Source organism: Culex pipiens, chromosome 3 (assembly GCF_016801865.2).
Source record: "Culex pipiens pallens isolate TS chromosome 3, TS_CPP_V2, whole genome shotgun sequence".
NCBI classification, from domain to species: domain Eukaryota; kingdom Metazoa; phylum Arthropoda; class Insecta; order Diptera; family Culicidae; genus Culex; species Culex pipiens.
In genome coordinates this window covers 3,628,075-3,647,057 of record NC_068939.1, presented here as the reverse complement: position 1 = coordinate 3,647,057, position 18,983 = coordinate 3,628,075, and the positions used below count along the sequence as shown (strand labels likewise).

Below are 18,983 nucleotides of genomic sequence, written 5' to 3'. Positions count from 1 at the left end.
TCTCTCTAACGGCCTATCTCCGTTGGTCAGCGCTCCTGGCACACCACGAACGGTCACGTTCTCAGCTTTATTTAATTCAATATTCCCCATCAGCTCCAAAGAGCTTTCGATTCCTGTCGAGCGCTCTTCGTTCGTGCGCACTTTGGACCCCCCCGCGTCGTCGATGAACCCGGAAAAAAACGTCAACTGCACGTGGGTTGAACTTTTTTTTCCGTATTATTTGCCCACAAGCAAACTACAGCTCTAAGCTACGTGGTGGGGAAATGTGGGGTGAAGTGATCCTGTTGTACATTTTTTAAGGCAAAAGAATTTTTTTAAAGATTATTCTAGAATCTAATTTGAAACCAACAAAAAAACATTTCGAGATCCATTTTACCAAATGAGCACTATTCAAATTTCATGGCCCATCGGCTTTTTTTTGGGACAGGTCAAAATAGAGCCATCTCCGGGGGGATCACCAGTCAGAGGATTTTTTCCCCCACTCTACAAACGCAATGTACGTTCATCAACCGTGCAGTTCTGGTCAAATTTCATTTGGGGGGAAAAGTTTCCGGCGCCGGGTTAAAAGTTTCAGCGTGAAGGCAATTCCGAACAAAAAATATTAACCAGCCAGGACGTGGTCACTCGCTCGGCGGATTTCCCGGTCACTTGGAAAGCGGAACCACGAACCCACGAACTTCTCCCGCAGCCGTCGGCCAAGACCCGGGCCCAGGGTCGCGGGAGATAGGATCATCAAACAATGCACGTGCCGCGAACACGTGTCGCGAGAACTAACTGAACTGTCAGGACGAAAAAAATTGCGTTACTGATATATTTTGTGCTGCCATGTTTGAATGTCTGAACATGGTTTTAACCTCGTTAACTTTTCTGGTTGATTTTTAATACAGCTTTTTTTAATTTTTATTAAAAGAACTTACGATGAAAATTTCATGCGTCTCCATGGAAACTCTTCAGAAGAAACTGCCTGATTGGTACAGCTTCTCCATTAACGATTCGCGTTAACTGACAAAAGCTGCCCCATCCCGCACCGGCACAAAAAGCTCAATCAAAGCGGATATTTACCGAGCTTACGCCGGTATTTGCATTGCCAATCCACCCACATTCGAGGTTCAATTGATTTTGAATGGCCATCGCCGCCGGCTAGTAATTATTACCCCTGGCGGGGGGACGAATAATCATCATAATCACTATGGCAGCATCCGAAATTTCGCTGATCCTCGTCGACCAATTACAATCCGAGCGGCTTGTGCGTCATAATTGAATTGGTCGCGCTTTTTGGAGCTGAGATTAAACGACTGGCGGATAAAGCGTTCGAGAATGTCCAGGATTGACCGGGGCGTTTTGTTGACCAAACAAAGCTCGGTCACCAGATTTATGGGGGTGCGCGCCCACCTCTTTCCGATTGCAATTTCCACGTGGGATGGTCGTAATTAATTTTGGCCGGTGTTAATTGCGTAAGTCAATATGTAATATGGGATAGATTGTTTGAGAGAATAAAATACGAAATTAATCTTGTAATTGTGTTTAATGACAGATTATTCAAACGAACATTCAATCGACCTAGTGGTTCTGTCAATTGACTAATAAATGCTTTTGTATAATCCGTTCAACGTAATCAATTTAGCGAATGCTGAAATCGCATTTTGCGTTTGCTTAACCATTAAATTCGTTCAATGAGAGAGGCTTACAAATATTCATATTTGATCAAATCCGGATAAAATGCATACTAGTATCACGAGCAAAAATTTGTCCTTAATTTTCATCAGCTAAAAAGTTGCCTCTGATAATATTGGTCATCTCATAGGTCTCTGCAAGATACCCGGAGTAGGTATCGGAGTCGCCAGTGGCCTCTAAACTATGACGAAGTAGACAGAGTCTAAAAGTTGAGTTCAAACTGTATTTTTTGAGTTGACCAGAGATACCAAATATTGCAAAATAAACCTCTTTTTAAACCATGTAAAACTGAAAAAAACTAATAAAATACTAATATTACAGGAATTTTTGGATCTATTTGGTGTCTTCACGAAAAAATGGCCGATTTGTAAGTTAGTTTTTTTCAACAAAAAAAAAAAAAAGAAAACGATTCCACGACATCCGTTTTTAGTAAAAAAATTTTTTTTTAAAAATGTTTTTAGGGACAAAAACCAGCAACCTTTGAGGCATCTACGGACAAAAATTTTGCCATCAAGTTATAATATTTTTTAAAAGCGTGTTTTGGAAAAACGGCAATTTTACTTTTTTTTAGTTTTAAAATAACATTCCAACGCCCAAGGCTTCAAAAAAGTTGGAACGGTAACTTCAACTCAATGGTTCTCGGGCATAACTCAACCAATCGAGATGATTCTTCTTTCCAGTAATTTGTTAGGATATCTAGATGATTTCAGAACTTTGCAGAACTTAATTTGATCAAATCTGTAATTTTTGCGATCAAAAATATCGCTCCAATTTTTTTTGCGTGTAAAAAAAATTTGCCAAGAGGTGGAACGATGTTTTCGGTCGCAGAAAATACAGATTTGATCAAATCTAGTTCTGCAAAATTTTAGGATCATCTAGACATTCTTTCAAATCACTAGAAACAAGAATCGTCCCGATTGGTTGAGTAATGCCCGAGAACCAGCGAGTTGAAGTTACCGTTCCACCTTTTTTGGGAGGCTTGGGCGTCCGTGTAAGTTGGACATGCGTTGGGCGTTCCAGTGTTGAAAAATCAAATTGGCTATCGAAACGTACTTAACAAAAAAAATACTAAAGTTTGCCGTTTCAAGATGAAGCCACTTAAAGTTTTATTTCGAAAATATTTTTTTCGAAGGGTTCAGAAAATTATCTTATAGAATTTGTCTAAGAAACATTGAAGATTGGACCTTGAGATACAGCAGATTAAAGAAATAGAAACAAGAAAATTTAAGTTTCCTTAAGTAAACTAATTCGCACTTTTTCGTGTTTGACAGTTTGCCAATCTCAAATAACTCATAATAACGTTTTTACAAAAAAGATTTTTTTAATAGTGCTTAGATTTTCAATTTGTGTTTTTTTATAAGAATTTAGCAGTTCTGTTCCAGGATGTTACATTTGCAATTCAGAGATTTGGAGAACCTTTCAACTGAGATCAATTCATAAGCCTTTGCAGGGAGAGTACATATTTCTACGTTTAGATTTTGCTAGCTGAGTGCTCTTTTAGGGATAATAAATTTAGAGAAAAAACCCTAGATCTATGTAAAATCGTTATTTTAAGAACCCGGATTTCTCACTAAATTCTTCCTGAAAGTATGTAGAATGGAAATGATTCATTCAAATTGATCATTAGTAGCGTTACTTTGAAATAATATTGCGATGAAATTATTGTTCAATAAGTTTATTCACTTTTAATAACTTAATGAATAATTAAATCAAATATTTTCGAAGTTTATTATGAAAAGTTTTTTTTCACTGAAAAAGCCTATAAATCCGAAGATTTATTTTAAATTTGATTTAAAAAACACTTAAACACTCAAAACTAAGTTATCTGTTCTTAGTGTAAAATTGTCCAAAGAATCCGATGTCTTCCGTTTTCCAGCTCGAACTAATTTTCACAAAGATAAACATGACACTTCCTTATCCTAATAAAAATAATCCTATTTTCAATGTTTTCAAAATCAAAGTTTACTAAAATTTAAAACTTTTCAAAGTATGTTGAAAACCACTTCTTGAGATACTTTAATCACTTCTCTACCTAGTGCCATATTTATCCATACCATTCCGTACGTACTTTACTTGTATTCTTCATTTTGCGAAAATATCAATTTAACCCCGGTTTACGGTACAAGTTTTTGACCCCAATCTTCAAAAATTCTTCATAAAATCGGAGAACAAAAAAAAATCTTGTTCAAATTGAAATTTTCATTAAATTGAAAAACTTGTACAATTGAATGTAAACTAGTTAAAATACATTTTATAAGTTTTTTTTTGTATTTTAATCTAATAGAGCACTTTTGAACTAACATTTGTTTTGTTACTACAAATCGGAAGAAAACAAAAAATTTTAGACTTTTTTTTCAATTTTCCCAAATTTATTGATATTTTGCAATTTTTAACCTAATTCTAGAACTTATTTATTGGGGAAATTCAATAACACAAAATTGTTGCCCTCGTACTATAGGCATTCTGCAACTCTGTGCATATTCGTTAGATAAGTGTTTCGTTTACTTAAAGTAAGGCTACCAACTCTTGCTGAGCCAAAATCCGTATACTTTACCGATATGACACCATGGTATAACAAAAACTGTCAAGGAATTATTTAGATAAGTTTGGAATTTGGGAATTAAAAATGGGTAATTCTCTACCAACTCACACGAAATCGGGAAAAGTTGCCCCGACCAGGGATTTGACACTCATGCAGTTTTCTGAAGTCCCCGCCAGAGGCGCTGTCAATATTGTTAGCGGTTTTTTTGAAAAGGTCGTATGAAATAAATACATAAATTTTGTTCCCAAATTATTTTTTTTACAGTTTTTTTTTTATCTTTAGCAAATATTTGCGAGATTTATTACCTAAATTTTTCCACATTCAACATTTATTAGATCAATAAAACAAAGTTCTACTTGACGATACAATAAAACCAAACTCACTAAACTTAAATAAAAATCTTAAAAAAAAAATCAAATTATTCGCTCTACAGCATTGCCTTGGCGTTCTCGATTGCGAGATTCCTACTCGAAACTAGGTATCCGAAGGCTTGATTGTTGAGGCAATTGCAAACCTCTTTTTACACCTAAGCTTCCATCCACCCCGCGATTAGAACTGACGACCTTTGGATTGTTAGTCCGACTGCCTACCAGCGACTCCACCGAGGCAGGACTCAGGGAGACGACTCCTACACCTGGACTGAGCTAACGACCTAACCTTTTTTAGGTTAGTCCGGGGCCAACATTTACTTCCCGTCCGACGGAAGGCGTGATCAGACAAATCTCGTCTCGAAAAATGCCACCGGGACCGTCTGGGATCGAACCCAGGCCGACTGGGTGAGAGGCAATCACGCTTACCCCTACACCACGGTCCCGGCTAAATAAAAATCTTAATAGCTTCAATTACCTTGAAATAAAATTAAATTAGTTTAATTCTTCCTGACCGTTGATTTAAAATGAATTGAATAGGGGAGAGTGGGGAGACTTGATCCCCTTTTTTTGTATCGCACATAACTCTGTCAATTTCTCACAAAACTATGCACTTTGTGGATGAATTGAAAGCTTAAACATTCAACTATGTTTGGCTGATAAGGGTATTTCATCAGATAAACTCTTCGAATCATGCCAAGCGTTTTAAAAAAATATTTTAAACCGGCATTTCCAAAATGTTGGGGGTAATTTGATCCCCCTTTCAACATTTTGAAGAAATCTCAACAAAATGTTTCTTATTCATCCAAAATTTTAATTTTCTATAAGTAACAGCAATTTCACATAAAACCTGTTTGTTTGTGTACAAAATATAACAAGTTTAGCATGCAAAATATTTAAAAACTTAAATTTTTCTTTTTTAGACCAAAATTGAGCATGTTTACAAAAGCTGGTAATTTTTGATTACAAAACTTTTGACAAATGGTTCAAACCGCAGTAAGTTATGTACAACTATACTAAAGGAAACTATGTACGAAAACCCAGCACAAATATTTAATCTTGAGGCTGATTCCAGTGACTGTAAAAATGCAGGGATCAAGTCTCCCTAAACGCACTTTTTTAAACAATTGATTGTAAAAATAGTATGACGATAAATTTAACGTCAAATGCGTAAGGGTTTCGTAGTTTATAAGTTTATCAAACAATTCACGTATAAAAAATATTTTTTTGAATAATTTTTGAGTGTTTTCTATACTTATCAAAACAAAGAAAAAAGATCTCTTGGAAGTTTTTTGCATCACTTTTTAGAAAAATGTGTGTAACTCTATCTAAACATTTTTTAATTTTTTTATTTGTTTTCTACAATGAGTTTTAGTCAATTTCGCACAACTTTCTAGAACAAAGCTAATTGTTTTACCCACATGCTGACGAGATACAGGCTTGGGATCAAGTGTCCCCGAGGATCAAGATTTCAGTCAAAAAAGGTTTAAACTAGCTGTCACTGAACACCACAGTGCTGATATGCCAAAATTAAGTGCTTGACGGAATTAAATTCTGTTCCCCTAGTTTTCCCCTGAGATTAAATATAAAAAAGAAAAAAAAGATGAAATAGTTTTTATTTTTGTTATTTACGAGGTTATTTATGTTTGATGCGCATACGACATTTTCAAAAGCCACGCGCCAAAAACTTGGTTCGATCTTGGTTCGATTTTGACTTCACTCACTTTATATGTGGATGACAGTCGTGACGTAGCCGTGGCCCCGACCCCTCTTCGATTTGCGTGAAACTTTGTCCTAAGGGGTAACTTTTGTCCCTGATCACGAATCCGAGGTCCGTTTTTTGATATCTCGTGACGGAGGGGCGGTACGACCCCTTCCATTATTGAACATGCGAAAAAAGAGGTGTTTTTCAATCATTTGCAGCCTGAAACGGTGATGAGATAGAAATTTGGCGTCAAAGGGACTTTTATGTAAAATTAGACGCCCGATTTGATGGCGTACTCAGAATTCCGAAAAAACGTATTTTTCATCGAAAAAAAAAAGTTTTAAAAATTCTCCCATTTTCCGTTACTTACTGCTGTGTGAGTTGGCGGAGAATTACCCATTTTTGTTAAACGTTTAAAAGTTTACGAAATGTCAATTTTGCTTTTACGAATAATATCGTTGTTATTGTTTTCACGAAAACATTTCTAGAGTTTTTATTGGAAAGGTCCTATAAATACAAGCACAACACAAGGTTTTCACAAGCCAAAATTTGATCTTTTATTTAATAAATATGTTTTGTAAGGAATTTGAAAAGAACTATCATTGACAATCAATTTTGAACTGAGGAAAACCCGGAAAATTATGCAAACGGAATCGACGTAACACCTTACAATGTGGCCCTCTTAAACCTTGCGGTTTCGTCAACAGGCGTGTATCGTTCTGTTTGCGACAAGACTCCGCCTCCCGGGGCTCCTAAGTGTGAAGGTATGGCACGGGGAGAGGGCACCGAATACCTATATTTACACTTAGAATTTTTTTGAGCCCGCCTCGGGATTCGAACCGGCGACCTCTGGATTGTGAGTCCAGTGCGCGGTCCGATTGATCCACACAGGCAGACGATTATGCAAGTTATCCCTTTAAAATCAAGCTGACAGTTAAATAAAAATATCTAATTAGAGAAAGCCTTGGGCCAATTAAAAAAGCAATGAAATTTTTAAAAAGTTGTTAAAATTCCGTACAAATCAGTAGTATGCGAAAAATTCCGTAAAACAATTCCGGCCTGTTGAAAATCCGCAGACAAGGTCGAAAATCCGTACGGTAAGGAAAAAATCCGTACAGTTGGAAGCTTTAGTCAGGTCCAATTTTGTTGACATGATTCGGAAGTTCTGCATAATTCGTAATCTATGTAATGAATTAGTTTCGCTGAGTTTGGGTTTTGGTTTGCTCCCAATTTCCACCGAATTCCGAATGTTGAGTCAGAAAAATAATTACCAACATTGAATTGCAATCAGCCCAATTCATAAATTACTAATTGGACCGTTACGGACGTAACAAAATTTCATTTAATGGGTTGCGGTTTGCACTGGTGACGGTGTCGAAACTCATACAAATTGGATGCCGCCGCTGCTTCTGTGTGTGGCGCGCCAACGCGCGAATTATCGAAATTGACACTGACTTTTGATGGTTTGTGTATTGTATTTATCAGAGTTTAATTTAATTACTTTTTGTTTAATTAATCCTTTTGTATCGTTGAAAACGGTGTGGATTACAATTATGTTTACGAGTGCGGTTGTCGGGTATCGAGTTTCAACCCCTCAATTATGGGGGCCCGCTGACGAGGGCTTTCCGGCCGCCAACGGACTGGTTCTTTGTTGTACGGAAGCTCGCCAACAATTTATAATTTTCTGAAGAGTTTTCTCTTTTTGGCTACATTGATTTTTATTTTATGTTCAGTAAAAAAAAAATTCACCTTCAGGCTTCTTTTGGATGTTATAGTATCAATATTAATATTAAATTTCCACTGTTACAAAACAGTACAACAGTGACGAATTATTACACAACCACGATACAGCCAGAACTGATTGACAGTTGCATCACTGCAGTTCAGGCCGGGTTTGGTACTCACTTTCTGCACTTTGCGTGGGCGGAACGCGGGCTCCTGGGCAAGTCGTCGGCGTTCCTCGTTCTCCAGTTCACTCTGCTTCTTGATTTCCGCCGGTGGCCATTTCTGATCTCCGCGCATATTGCTACCGCCTGGAATGAAAGGTGGGAAGCAGATAAAGTTGTGAAAAATAATGAGAGGATTGAGGATTTACGTTTTTTTAATGGTCACAACGGTGTTTGAACCTTCTTCCCTGAGGTGTTGATTAATTTCTGCTTTTGATGATGGTGGACTTCAACGAGTCTGGGATAAATATTTGCTTCAATACCTTTCGAGCCGAGACACTTTAGGCCGATGACATCATTATTTTAACTTTTTTTGTGCCAGAAGTTGTCATTGCATCTGTCGTTTGATGTTTGAAAGCAAATACTTTTTTCAGGTGGTTAACGCAAGTGAGATGCATCGTTTTTATAATGATTTTTGTATAATTTGTTGACAAAAAGTAAAACTTTGTTGGGTGAAAGAGCACATATTTTTTATACAGATCTGTACAAATAACAAGCAGGAATCTCACAATGATTCCACCAACCCATTCTCCGTCCAATCAAATGCCCCATTCATCTCGATATCAACATTGTTTCTCAACCCCTCGAGAACCTTTGGCGCAACAACCTCGATCAACAGTGACGCGGCAATCGCTTTCTACTGTTCTTGTTGTAATTTTAATGATCTCCAGCGGATTCCCATGCGAGCGAGAGAGAGCAAAGTGCATCCTCCTCTTTTTCGCGTTCCCCTCAAGCTGTCGTGTGGTGCATTTGCATCCTTGCTACTGCAGCGGGACGGAGTGCTTGAGTTGAACTGATTTCAGAGAAATTTTAAAAACAGTTGTGCTTACTCATTTCTTATTGAAGTGAGTTTTATTCTTGTTGATTTTTTCAACTTGTGTGGTTTTTCAACCTGAGTTTTTTTATTTTATTTATTTTGTTTATTTTAGTATCAATAATATAATATTGAATGTTTGGCCCTTTTGAAATGCTAGTCTTGATTGCTGAGATACCGACGTTAGAAAATGGTGGGTTGTTTGGGTGAGACTTAGAAAACATCAATTTTCCTGTTTTTGAACCTTTACACGGAAATATTTCAGCAACTAAGGGTCGTATTAACAAAGTTCAAAAAAATTTAAAATAGACAATTTACTCAGCCTTTCAAAAATATTTTTTTTTCAAAATAAAAAAAAATGAAAAACTGCGACTATTTTCAAAAAAAAAAAAAACTGAAAATGGCTTTAACGTGAAAATGGTGCTATTTATCAACATTGCACTTCAGTACTTTATTATTATTTTACATCGAAAAATAAAGTTAAAAAAATGTTACGACCATTTTTTTTAAATCAGTATTGTTTCGAAAATTCATAACTCGGTCAAAAATGTTTTACACAATCTGGAAATTTCTGAAAAGTTGGCATTTGATGTCCCCTAAAACATATTAGAAAATAAAAAAAATTAGAGTATCCTTTTTTGCAAAAAAAAAGTTTTAGTGACAAAAATTTAAATTTAACACCAACTTTTTTAACCGTGTATAATTTTTTTCAGTGTAGTCCTTATCTATACCTACAACTTTGTCGAAGACACCAAATCGATCAAAAAATTCCTTCAAAAGATACAGATTTTTGAATTTTCATATACAGACATGCCTCAGTTTTGCACGCCTCGGTTTTGATTCGTGCAGCTGCCGGTCCAGTGCTTAACTGAAGCACAGAGCTTATAGGATTTTGGCTATATGGGAGACATTGGCTTTAATCGTATGAAAAATCATGCAAACATAAAAAAATCATAGTGTTTTTGGAATCGGGATGATGTGAGCTATCCATTAAAATTATAATTTCATGAAAATGTTCACAAAAATACGTATTTTTCCTGTATTTTGACAATGCAATGTTTCTCGAAAAAATACTAAAAATTATTGTTATTGCAATATGGGTATCAAATGATTGGAATTTTTTCATACATTTCGAATGTTAAATCATTTTTTTGAAAGCACTCAAATTTTCACAAAACTACGTATTTTCGAAAAAATACTAAAAATTTCAGTTTTTACAATACGAGTATCAAATGATCGGAATTTTTTCATACATTTCGAATGTTAAATCATTTTTTTGAAAGCACTCAAAATTTTCACAAAACTACGTATTTTCGAAAAAAAAACTCAAAATTTAAATTTTTACAGTATGGGTATCAAACGATCAGGATTTTTGCATACATTTCGAATGTAATAACAATATTTTTTGAAAATACTCAAAATATTCATCAAACTACGTATTTTTGAAAAAAATACTCAAAATTTCCGTTTTTACAATGTGGGTACCAAACGATCGGGGTTTTTTCATACATTTCGAATGCAATTACAATTTTTTTGAATATACTCAAAATTTACACAAAACTATGTATTTTCAAAAAAAAACTCCAAATTTCAGTTTTTACAATATGGGTATCACACGATCGGGTTTTTTTAATACATTTCGAATGTAATAACAACACTTTTTAAAAATACTCAAAATTTTCACAAAACTACGTATTTTCGATAAAATACTCAAAATTTCCGTTTTAACAATGTGAAATGTATGAAAAAATCCCGATCGTTTGATACCCATATTGTAAAAACTGCACTTTTGTGAAAATTTTGAGTGTTTAAAAAAATGATTTAACATACGAAGTGTATGAAAAAAACTGACCATTTAATACCCATATTGCAAAAACAATATATGTTTGGTTTCTTTACAGAAAAAAAAGCATTTTCAAAATACAGGAAAAATACGTATTTTTGTGAAAATTTTCATGAAATTATAATTTTAATGGATTAATGGATTTAATTTTAATTTGATTTATATATCTTTTAATGGCTCAAAATAGTGAACTTGAGAATTTGTATTAAATTTCACTGAGTTTGCATAATTTGAATATTGGTGAACTTTTTCTTTCGGACAATATCGTGCGATTTAAAATACCTACCGAGTGAGACCTGCAGATTCAAAACCTGGCAGCTCTGTTTATCACTATTCAGTGGAATTTAATAAAAAAAAAAACTTGTAACCGGAAGTTGGTTGCAGGTATTCAAACATCTTTTAAAAGCCACTTAGAATTGTAAATTTTATTATTTTTTTTCAAGAAATTTCCATGAAAACCACCGCTCTCGGAGCATCATCATCATCTCCGTTGGCAAACATATACTGATGTTATCTGTGAATTGAAGTACAACTTGCTCGCACATATTCGCCATTCATTGCGCTCTCCTGCACGCTCCGGTGGATGCACTTTGGCCCATAAAATGCAGCCGTTTGTAGGTTCCGTTCCGTTCCGTTCCGTTCCCGTTCACCAACCAGCAGCGCAAACCCTAGAGTGAAGTGATGCTGCTGCTGCATGGTGCACACGGTGCAATGCATATTGAATAGGACCAAATTTAAATACAAGCTTTTCAGCTTTTCCGACATTACGCGAGCTCCAGCATGCTTGCATGAGAGGCTGCAGCAGAATCAGTTCGTAAAGTGCAGTTTCTCGGGAAATTTCACAAATCAATCGCTTGGAAGGTGAATTCAGCGAGTTGAATGTGACAGTGATTGCTGTTATCTTGGTGGGGGGGAGGCAGCAACAATCTTTGTCACTTTGTATGCACACATATGCAGAGCGCCAGTGGCACGTGGCAGTTGGACGAACCCCGCTCTGCTTGGGTTCACGGTCGAAGGATTTTTGGGGGGTGTTTTCATGTGGAAAATCTTCATTGTTAAATTGTTGCATTTGGCTACGCTTCCTTTGTATCTATGGTATGAATCTAAAGTTATTTCGTGGAGACGCGTGATACTTCGGCATTAGATAGATTACCCTCAATCGTTCAATTTTCACTACCCCTCCATGAATATCTATCGTTTCTCTGTTTGTCCTCGAGAGGTAAGATTAAATCAAATCGATCTGAAAAAATATCATAAATAAACGTAATTTTGCAGTGCCTCGTTCGATACGATCCCGAACTCCAAACGAGCATATAAGATTAATGTGCCGAAATTGAAATGAAAGTGATATAAAAATGGAGCCATAAATTTTTGAAACGCGACGACACCATTAAACTCTTCAAATCCTCAGTGCCCCACCCCCTGCGACTTAAGGGGGGGCAGGAGGTTGGAGGTGTTAGGTTAGATGGCGCGCTCAAAGTTTTTATCATTATAAATCTCCACGGTGGAAGCACGGTGGAAGGTGCTGGCTGGTGGCATTCCGGCGAATCGGGGTTTCAATTCGTTTACGACTTTCAAAATAAATAAATAACGGCTCAATAAATAACAGGCCTCTAGTGAGCGAGGAGGGCGTGGGCGGAGCAGATATTTTCTCGGATCACCGAGTTGGATGGAATTGTGCCTCGCGTGTGTTGATTGTTATTGAACTTATCGAGGAAATTAGCAGATTGAGCTGTTAGGATAGTTAATGGCTTTAACCTTTGCGCAATCTAAATTTGTGCAGCATGGCAAGCTTAAGTCGAGTTTACAATCAACTAATATAGAAAAATATAGTCAACTCAGTGTTGCAATTTAATAATTATTAAAAAATACTTTGGGAATAATAGTACAGTAGGGTGCCCAAAAAAATGACCCCCTGCTCCACAAGCGAAAAACGGTTTTTGGGTTATTTTAAGCATCTGTGTAAATTTTGAGCGAAATTGGATGAGATTGACCCATTGATACCCGAGCCTAAAGTTGGCGAAAAAAATGTTTTTCATACAAAAAAGACTTTTTTAAATCGCTAATAACTTTTCAGGATCGAGTTTTACAGCTTTGATGTGTTGTACAAAGTTGTAGAGCATTACATTTTCAATAAGAATCTCACTTTTGGGAATATTTGGATGGAAGTAGCGCACCGTGCAGACCAAACCGTAAGAATCTTGGGTTTTCCATACATTTTTTCGTTTTTTGCCATACAAACTTCACCTCCGAGTATCAATGGGTAAATGATGACCGATTTTGCTCATATTTGGCCCAGAGTCCTAAAATAGGTCAAGGAACAATATTCAGCTTGTGGAGCGAGGTTTTGAAAAAAAGCTCCATATTCTGGGCACCCTATAGTACAGGAAACAGTGGCTAATCCGGATAATACCAACCAACAAAATTTCTGCGCAGGTCCCCAGAAACACGTGTACTTTGACAGGGCCGAATGGGTTTTCTCCAAAGTTTGTATGGAGAATTAAGGCGGTTCGTCACTGTTGCATACAAGCAAAAATATGGTATATGCAAAAGTTGCGTCTTTCTATTACAAATTTTTTGGTACCTAAACATGTATAGGTCATCGCTGAAATTTTCAAGTTATCACAGTTTTAGTGAAAAAACTTGATTTTTATCCGTTTTCGTCATTTTACCGTTATGGCGCGCGGCGCGTCGAAAAACCCAGTTTTTATGTTAAAAAAAATCATATCTCCGAAACGTGTTAATAGATATTCGCATTTTTTTAATGTTATGTAAAATATTACAAGGAATCAGGGAAAAATATTTTCAGACATGAGCTTTCTGGTCCCGAGACCTTGAAATCGGCAAATGAAATTTTTTGGACTTCAACATATTTTTCCTTAAAAGCCCAACTAATAACCTTTCTTTTGAATTGTGGTGCTCCAAAATTGGTTCAGCCGTTTCGGAGATATGATTTTTTGAAAAATGTGGTTTTTGCGAAAATCGACGCAAACGCAATTTTTTTGACCACCCTGTTTCGGATAGGACCACCCTAATCGCCAAACAAAAAATACGGGTCTAATTATTCTGGCCAAAGAACCCCCACTTCAAATTTGAGCCAAATCGGAGCACTATTGATTTGGAGACTTCCTGTTTGACGTGGAATGGCTGTATATTTCTATTTTTTTTGTAATATATATTTCTGTCTAATAATGGATTTTTTTTCAAAAGTTCAAAATTTTCAAAAGTCAATCGATTTTTAACAATTTAGAATTTAAATGTTTATTCAAAAAGGGGTTTTTTATGCTTTTCAGAAATTTTGAATTCTGGGCCAGATTAATCTGGGAATGCCAGATTTTTCAAGTGTCAGCCAGAATAAAGATTCACACTTTCTTGTGCCAAATATTGACAGATTTTGCCAGATTTTTCACTTCATACCCATTTTAAACAAATTTTTGATTAAAATGAACGTTTTTGATTGAAAACCAAATAAAAATAGAATGTGTTAAAAAAGATGTAAGTTCAACATTTTTAATAATCAGTTAAACCATCTGAGTTCTACAAACTTTTGAATTAATTCATATCTCCCTTCCCTTCACCATTCAGAATTGTTTTATTTTCGTCTGCCAGATTTTTCCAGATTTTTAATCGATACTTTGCCTGATCTGGGACAACAGATTGATAAATACCTAAGATTAAAATTTTGTTTATCGATATATATTTTTTTAATCAGTTATGAAATTTAATTTTTTTGCGCTTATTTTGTTTATTTTTTTGCCATGCTGAGTAATTATTGTCTGGAGATTAAACAAAGTAATTCAATTGCATTCTGCTGTGCAAATGCAAATTTTTTTTAATGAATTCGTATTAAAAAAAAAGTAAACGCACTTCATAAGTTTCCCACAACAATATTTCAAACAATATTTCAAATTCAAAACATAATTTAATATTTCTCTCTAACGGCTTATTTGGTGTTTTTCGCAAAAATCTTTTTGATTGTATTTTTCTAACAACAACAGTAGAATTAGTAGTTAAATTGATAGGAATCCCAACAAGCTTAGTACTAGAGAGCACAGAGGCATTGATTAAAAAAAAATCTTTAGGTATAGTTCATGCCAAGAAATAATACATGTTTTCTGGTTAAAATAAGATTGAAGATTCAATTTACAAAAAAAAAACCTAAAATTAATCTCCATATTAAGTTTTTAAAAATAAGTTTTAACGTTTTCACAAAATTACTACAGGGAAAAAACATGGATAATTGACTTTGTGTCAGGTTATTTCTAAAAAAAATAAATTTGTGGAATTTTACATATTCCACATTACACGTTAAAATAAAATAAAATAAAAAGAAAACAGACAATATGAAAACATAACATATTTAACTTTACAAAATTTAACGGTGTTTACCACTAATTTTGAACAAAGAAACATTTTAATTTTATCTACTGGTTATAAATTGGAACTAAACACTTTTTTTTTTAATTGTGAATTTCATTGGAATTTTGTAAAAAAAATCTAAATTGTTCGGACACAAATCAAACCTTGATAAAGGGATGTTATTTTTTGGGACGGGAAATGGAATTTTCTTAGGCCGTTCCAAAAAAGGTAATTTTCCTTCTTTCACAGTAAGCCCGAAAATCAGGAAGCATTTTTTTCAAAGGACTTGAAAATTTCATAGAAAATAGAAGCCTATTCAACTGAAAACAATATTAAATAGATTTTTCTGCGTTGATAATGTTTTGGCTTGTCAACAAATATTTAATTTCTTTTTATCGTGAAAAAAAAAATCATCGTCTTTACTTAATTATTCTGAAATCTAATGATTGTAATACAACTGAACTGGAGTAAATTGCATTTTAATAACACTTTTTGTATTGAAATGTTGAAACCATGGCTTGCATTTAAAATATTTATATTTTTAATGTTTTTGTCCCCCTCAACTTTGGTCAGAGTTAAGGGACATAAACTTTAAAAGATATTTGCAACAGTCTTATAGCCTTTTCTTTAAAACCAAAATTTATTTATTTGTAGGCATTAGTTCTAGACTTACTCCAATGAGCATTGACATAAGGCGTGAAAGGGATACACTCAATGTTTACATTTGTTTATGAGAGTTCATTCACAGAAAAAAAAATCACGGTAATATTACTTCTGGAAAGGAGTACACCTTTTATGTCAGAAAAATGAGTAATTTTACCTCTGAAAATGTTTTATTTTACCACTTTTCTGGTGTAATGTCACTTTTTTAAGTCTAGATTTAGGTAAAATTACGTCATAACTGAGGTAATATTCAATCATCCAAAATTACATCTTGATTGATTGATGCCGGGACCGTGGTGTAGGGGTAAGTGTGATTGCCTCTCACCCAGTCGGCCTGGGTTCGATCTCAGACGGTCCCGGTGGCATATTTCGAGACGAGATTTGTCTGATCACGCCTTCCGTCGGATGGGGAAGTAAATGTTGGCCCGGACTTACCTCAAGGTTAGGTCGTTAGCTCAGTCCAGGTGTAGGAGTCGTCTCCCTGGGTCCTGTCTCGGTGGAGTCGCTGGTAGGCAGTTGGACTAACAATACAAAGGTCGTCACTTCGAATCCCGGGGTGGATGGAAGCTAAGGTATAAAAATAAGTTTGCAATTGCCTCAACAATCAAGCCTTCGAACACCTAGTTTCGAGTAGGAATCTCGTAATCGAGAACGCCAAGGCAATGCTGTAGAGCGAATAATTTGATTTTTTTTATTGATGTAATGTTGCATCATAAAAAAAAGTTAATATTAAACCATCTAATTTTTACATATAAAAATCATGGAATTTAAATAATGATAAAAATATATAAAACGCAATAAAACATAATTAATGTTTTTTTTTTCAAGGTTAAAACAAACCACTTCATTATTTATGCAACGTGTTGCTTCTATCTTTATTTTTTATTCTTATAAAGTCGGCCAAATTCCACCAACGCAGTTTGTTGCCTCGGTCGTTTTTCTGGTTAAAACGATCAGAAACATGATTTTCAATTTCATGTCCCCTCTTCGCTCCTGCTATTCAAAATTGTTCACAAACGCGCGCGTGAATTTTATGCAAAACTCTGTGCCTTGCCACCACCCCAGGCGAGTGGAATACAACTTTGCTGATCTTTTCATCTTCCACGTGGGGGAGGAACGGATGGAAATCACTTTCTTTGTAAGATGAGGAATCGGACTGGAAGAAAGTGCTCGAGTGGGGTTTTAAAAGAGCGGTTTTTTTAGTTTTTGTGAAAAACATTTTTTTTTTGTGTTGGCGTCTGATTTAAAAAAAAAATAATAATATTGATATGCCATCTTAGAAGATGATTCCAGTTTGTACGAAGAAGTCCCAACGAGCGACGTGGGTGTGCGCTTCTTGGCATTAGCACATTCCGACCGAATGAGCACATACGAGGATGCTGCTTTTGTGCATGCTGTGTGCTTAAGGTGCAAGTTTGCAGAATGTTAGCCTTGCTGTTCGTGACAACTTCCCGGAAGAGAGCATGATCATCGGACGTCGTCATCGTTTGGACACACAATGTTGAAAAAGACTTGTTCGAGCGGAAAAAAGGTGTTCCATCAGGACGAATAAAACATTATCATAATCTGTTATCGCTTGGCCAATCATGACAGAAATGGGACTGGGACTTTGCTGTATTTTTAGAGAATTTCATGGAATTTAAATTTGAAAATGTCATTTTTTACGGTCTGGAAATAAATTCACGTTTCGTTTTGAGAAAAAATTTTATTTCTTCTTCTTCAAGGTTCAAAGCATGACGTCAGGCACTGCGATTCCCCACTTTCCACCTCAACTCATGGGTGAATGAATATTTGATATGTTGAAACGAGCTTTCTATCATTAAATTGAATTTATTTTAGCAATTTATGAGTTCACGTCAAATCGATCGAACGTGTGGTGTTGAAGGGAGAAAACTCCCACTGATTCTTCGCGGGACGACTTTTATGTGCTTCGAAGGGTGAACGATTTCGTCTTACAAAGCTGTGTTTGTGAGCGAGTGGGTGTGAGTGTGTGAACCGATTACAGGTGTTTATGTTCGCGCGCGTTGGATGTGCATTACGTGTTTGGAATTGTGCTACTTTTCCCCTCCCACGTGGGTGGCGCTGAAATTCAGCTAATGTCAACGGCAATATTTCCGAGCATTTCCCCTTTGAAAATGTGCGTCGTCGTCGTGCAAACAAAAGTGCACCCGCCGCGGAAAACAGAAAACCTTTTGCATTTTCCGATCGGCATCAATAACAAACTCAGCAGACTGTAAAATGAAAAACTTCCTTTGGGCCATTTATCACCGCAATGCGCTGCGCTGGCTGCAAGGCTTTTTCCCTCCAAAACTGGGAACACTGCACGAGGGAGGAAGCATAAAATTTGCACTAGCAAACACACACCAGCACACACGTGCACACGTGGCGAACAAAAAAAATCTTGTCCAGGAAGATTATGGAGCGGTCGTATATTGTGGTGCACATCTATAAATAATAACGCGACAAATTGCATCCGAGGGACTTGAAGCGTAATGTGGCATGTGGCCACCACCATAATTCTCGGGGCCGGTAGGGTCGAATGCGGGTCGCCGCCGCATTCGGTGGCGCTGCACCGCGCCTCACAATGGTCGTATCCCATTCCAGCTCCTCCTGCTTTTCGCGGGGTTTTTAACGGGAATTGTACAACAATGGCTAGGGCGGTTTAATATAATAAAGCTGATTTTTAAATTATAAGGGACCTGCTTTTTCGCATTTCTTGTTTTTATGAAAATAAGTATTAAAATTTATTGTAAACGCTGCTCAATCGATTTTTGCAGTTAAACATATTTTTGTATTTTTATTATAAATTCTTTTTTAAGAAAAAAAAAAATAAACTAAAAATTTAATGGTGATCTCCAAGTTCAAGTCAGTTTTTTAGTTTTTTTTTCTTGAAAAGTTATTTTTTTTCTTAAAAAAGATTTACATTTAATCTCAGACTTGAACTTGGAGATCACCATTTAATTCCATCGAGCACCTAATGTTGGCATATCACATTTTTGGTGTTCAATAAAAACTAGTTTAAAACATTTTCGACTGAAATTTTGTGAGTATTCTAAAAGCGCAATTTAT

The 18,983-nt window shown here is 35.7% G+C and overlaps 1 protein-coding gene across 4 annotated transcripts in view; it reads right to left on the bottom strand.

Annotated features, from left to right (window-relative positions):
• LOC120417814 (putative mediator of RNA polymerase II transcription subunit 26) overlaps window positions 1-18,983 on the bottom strand; it is a 210,080-nt gene that overhangs the window by 15,246 nt on the left and 175,851 nt on the right. For all 4 annotated transcript variants that reach the window (XM_039580017.2, XM_039580019.2, XM_039580018.2 and 1 more), the window contains one exon: window positions 8,195-8,322. In XM_039580017.2, the coding sequence (XP_039435951.1) occupies window positions 8,195-8,322 (128 nt within the window). The remainder of the gene's footprint in view (window positions 1-8,194; window positions 8,323-18,983) is intronic.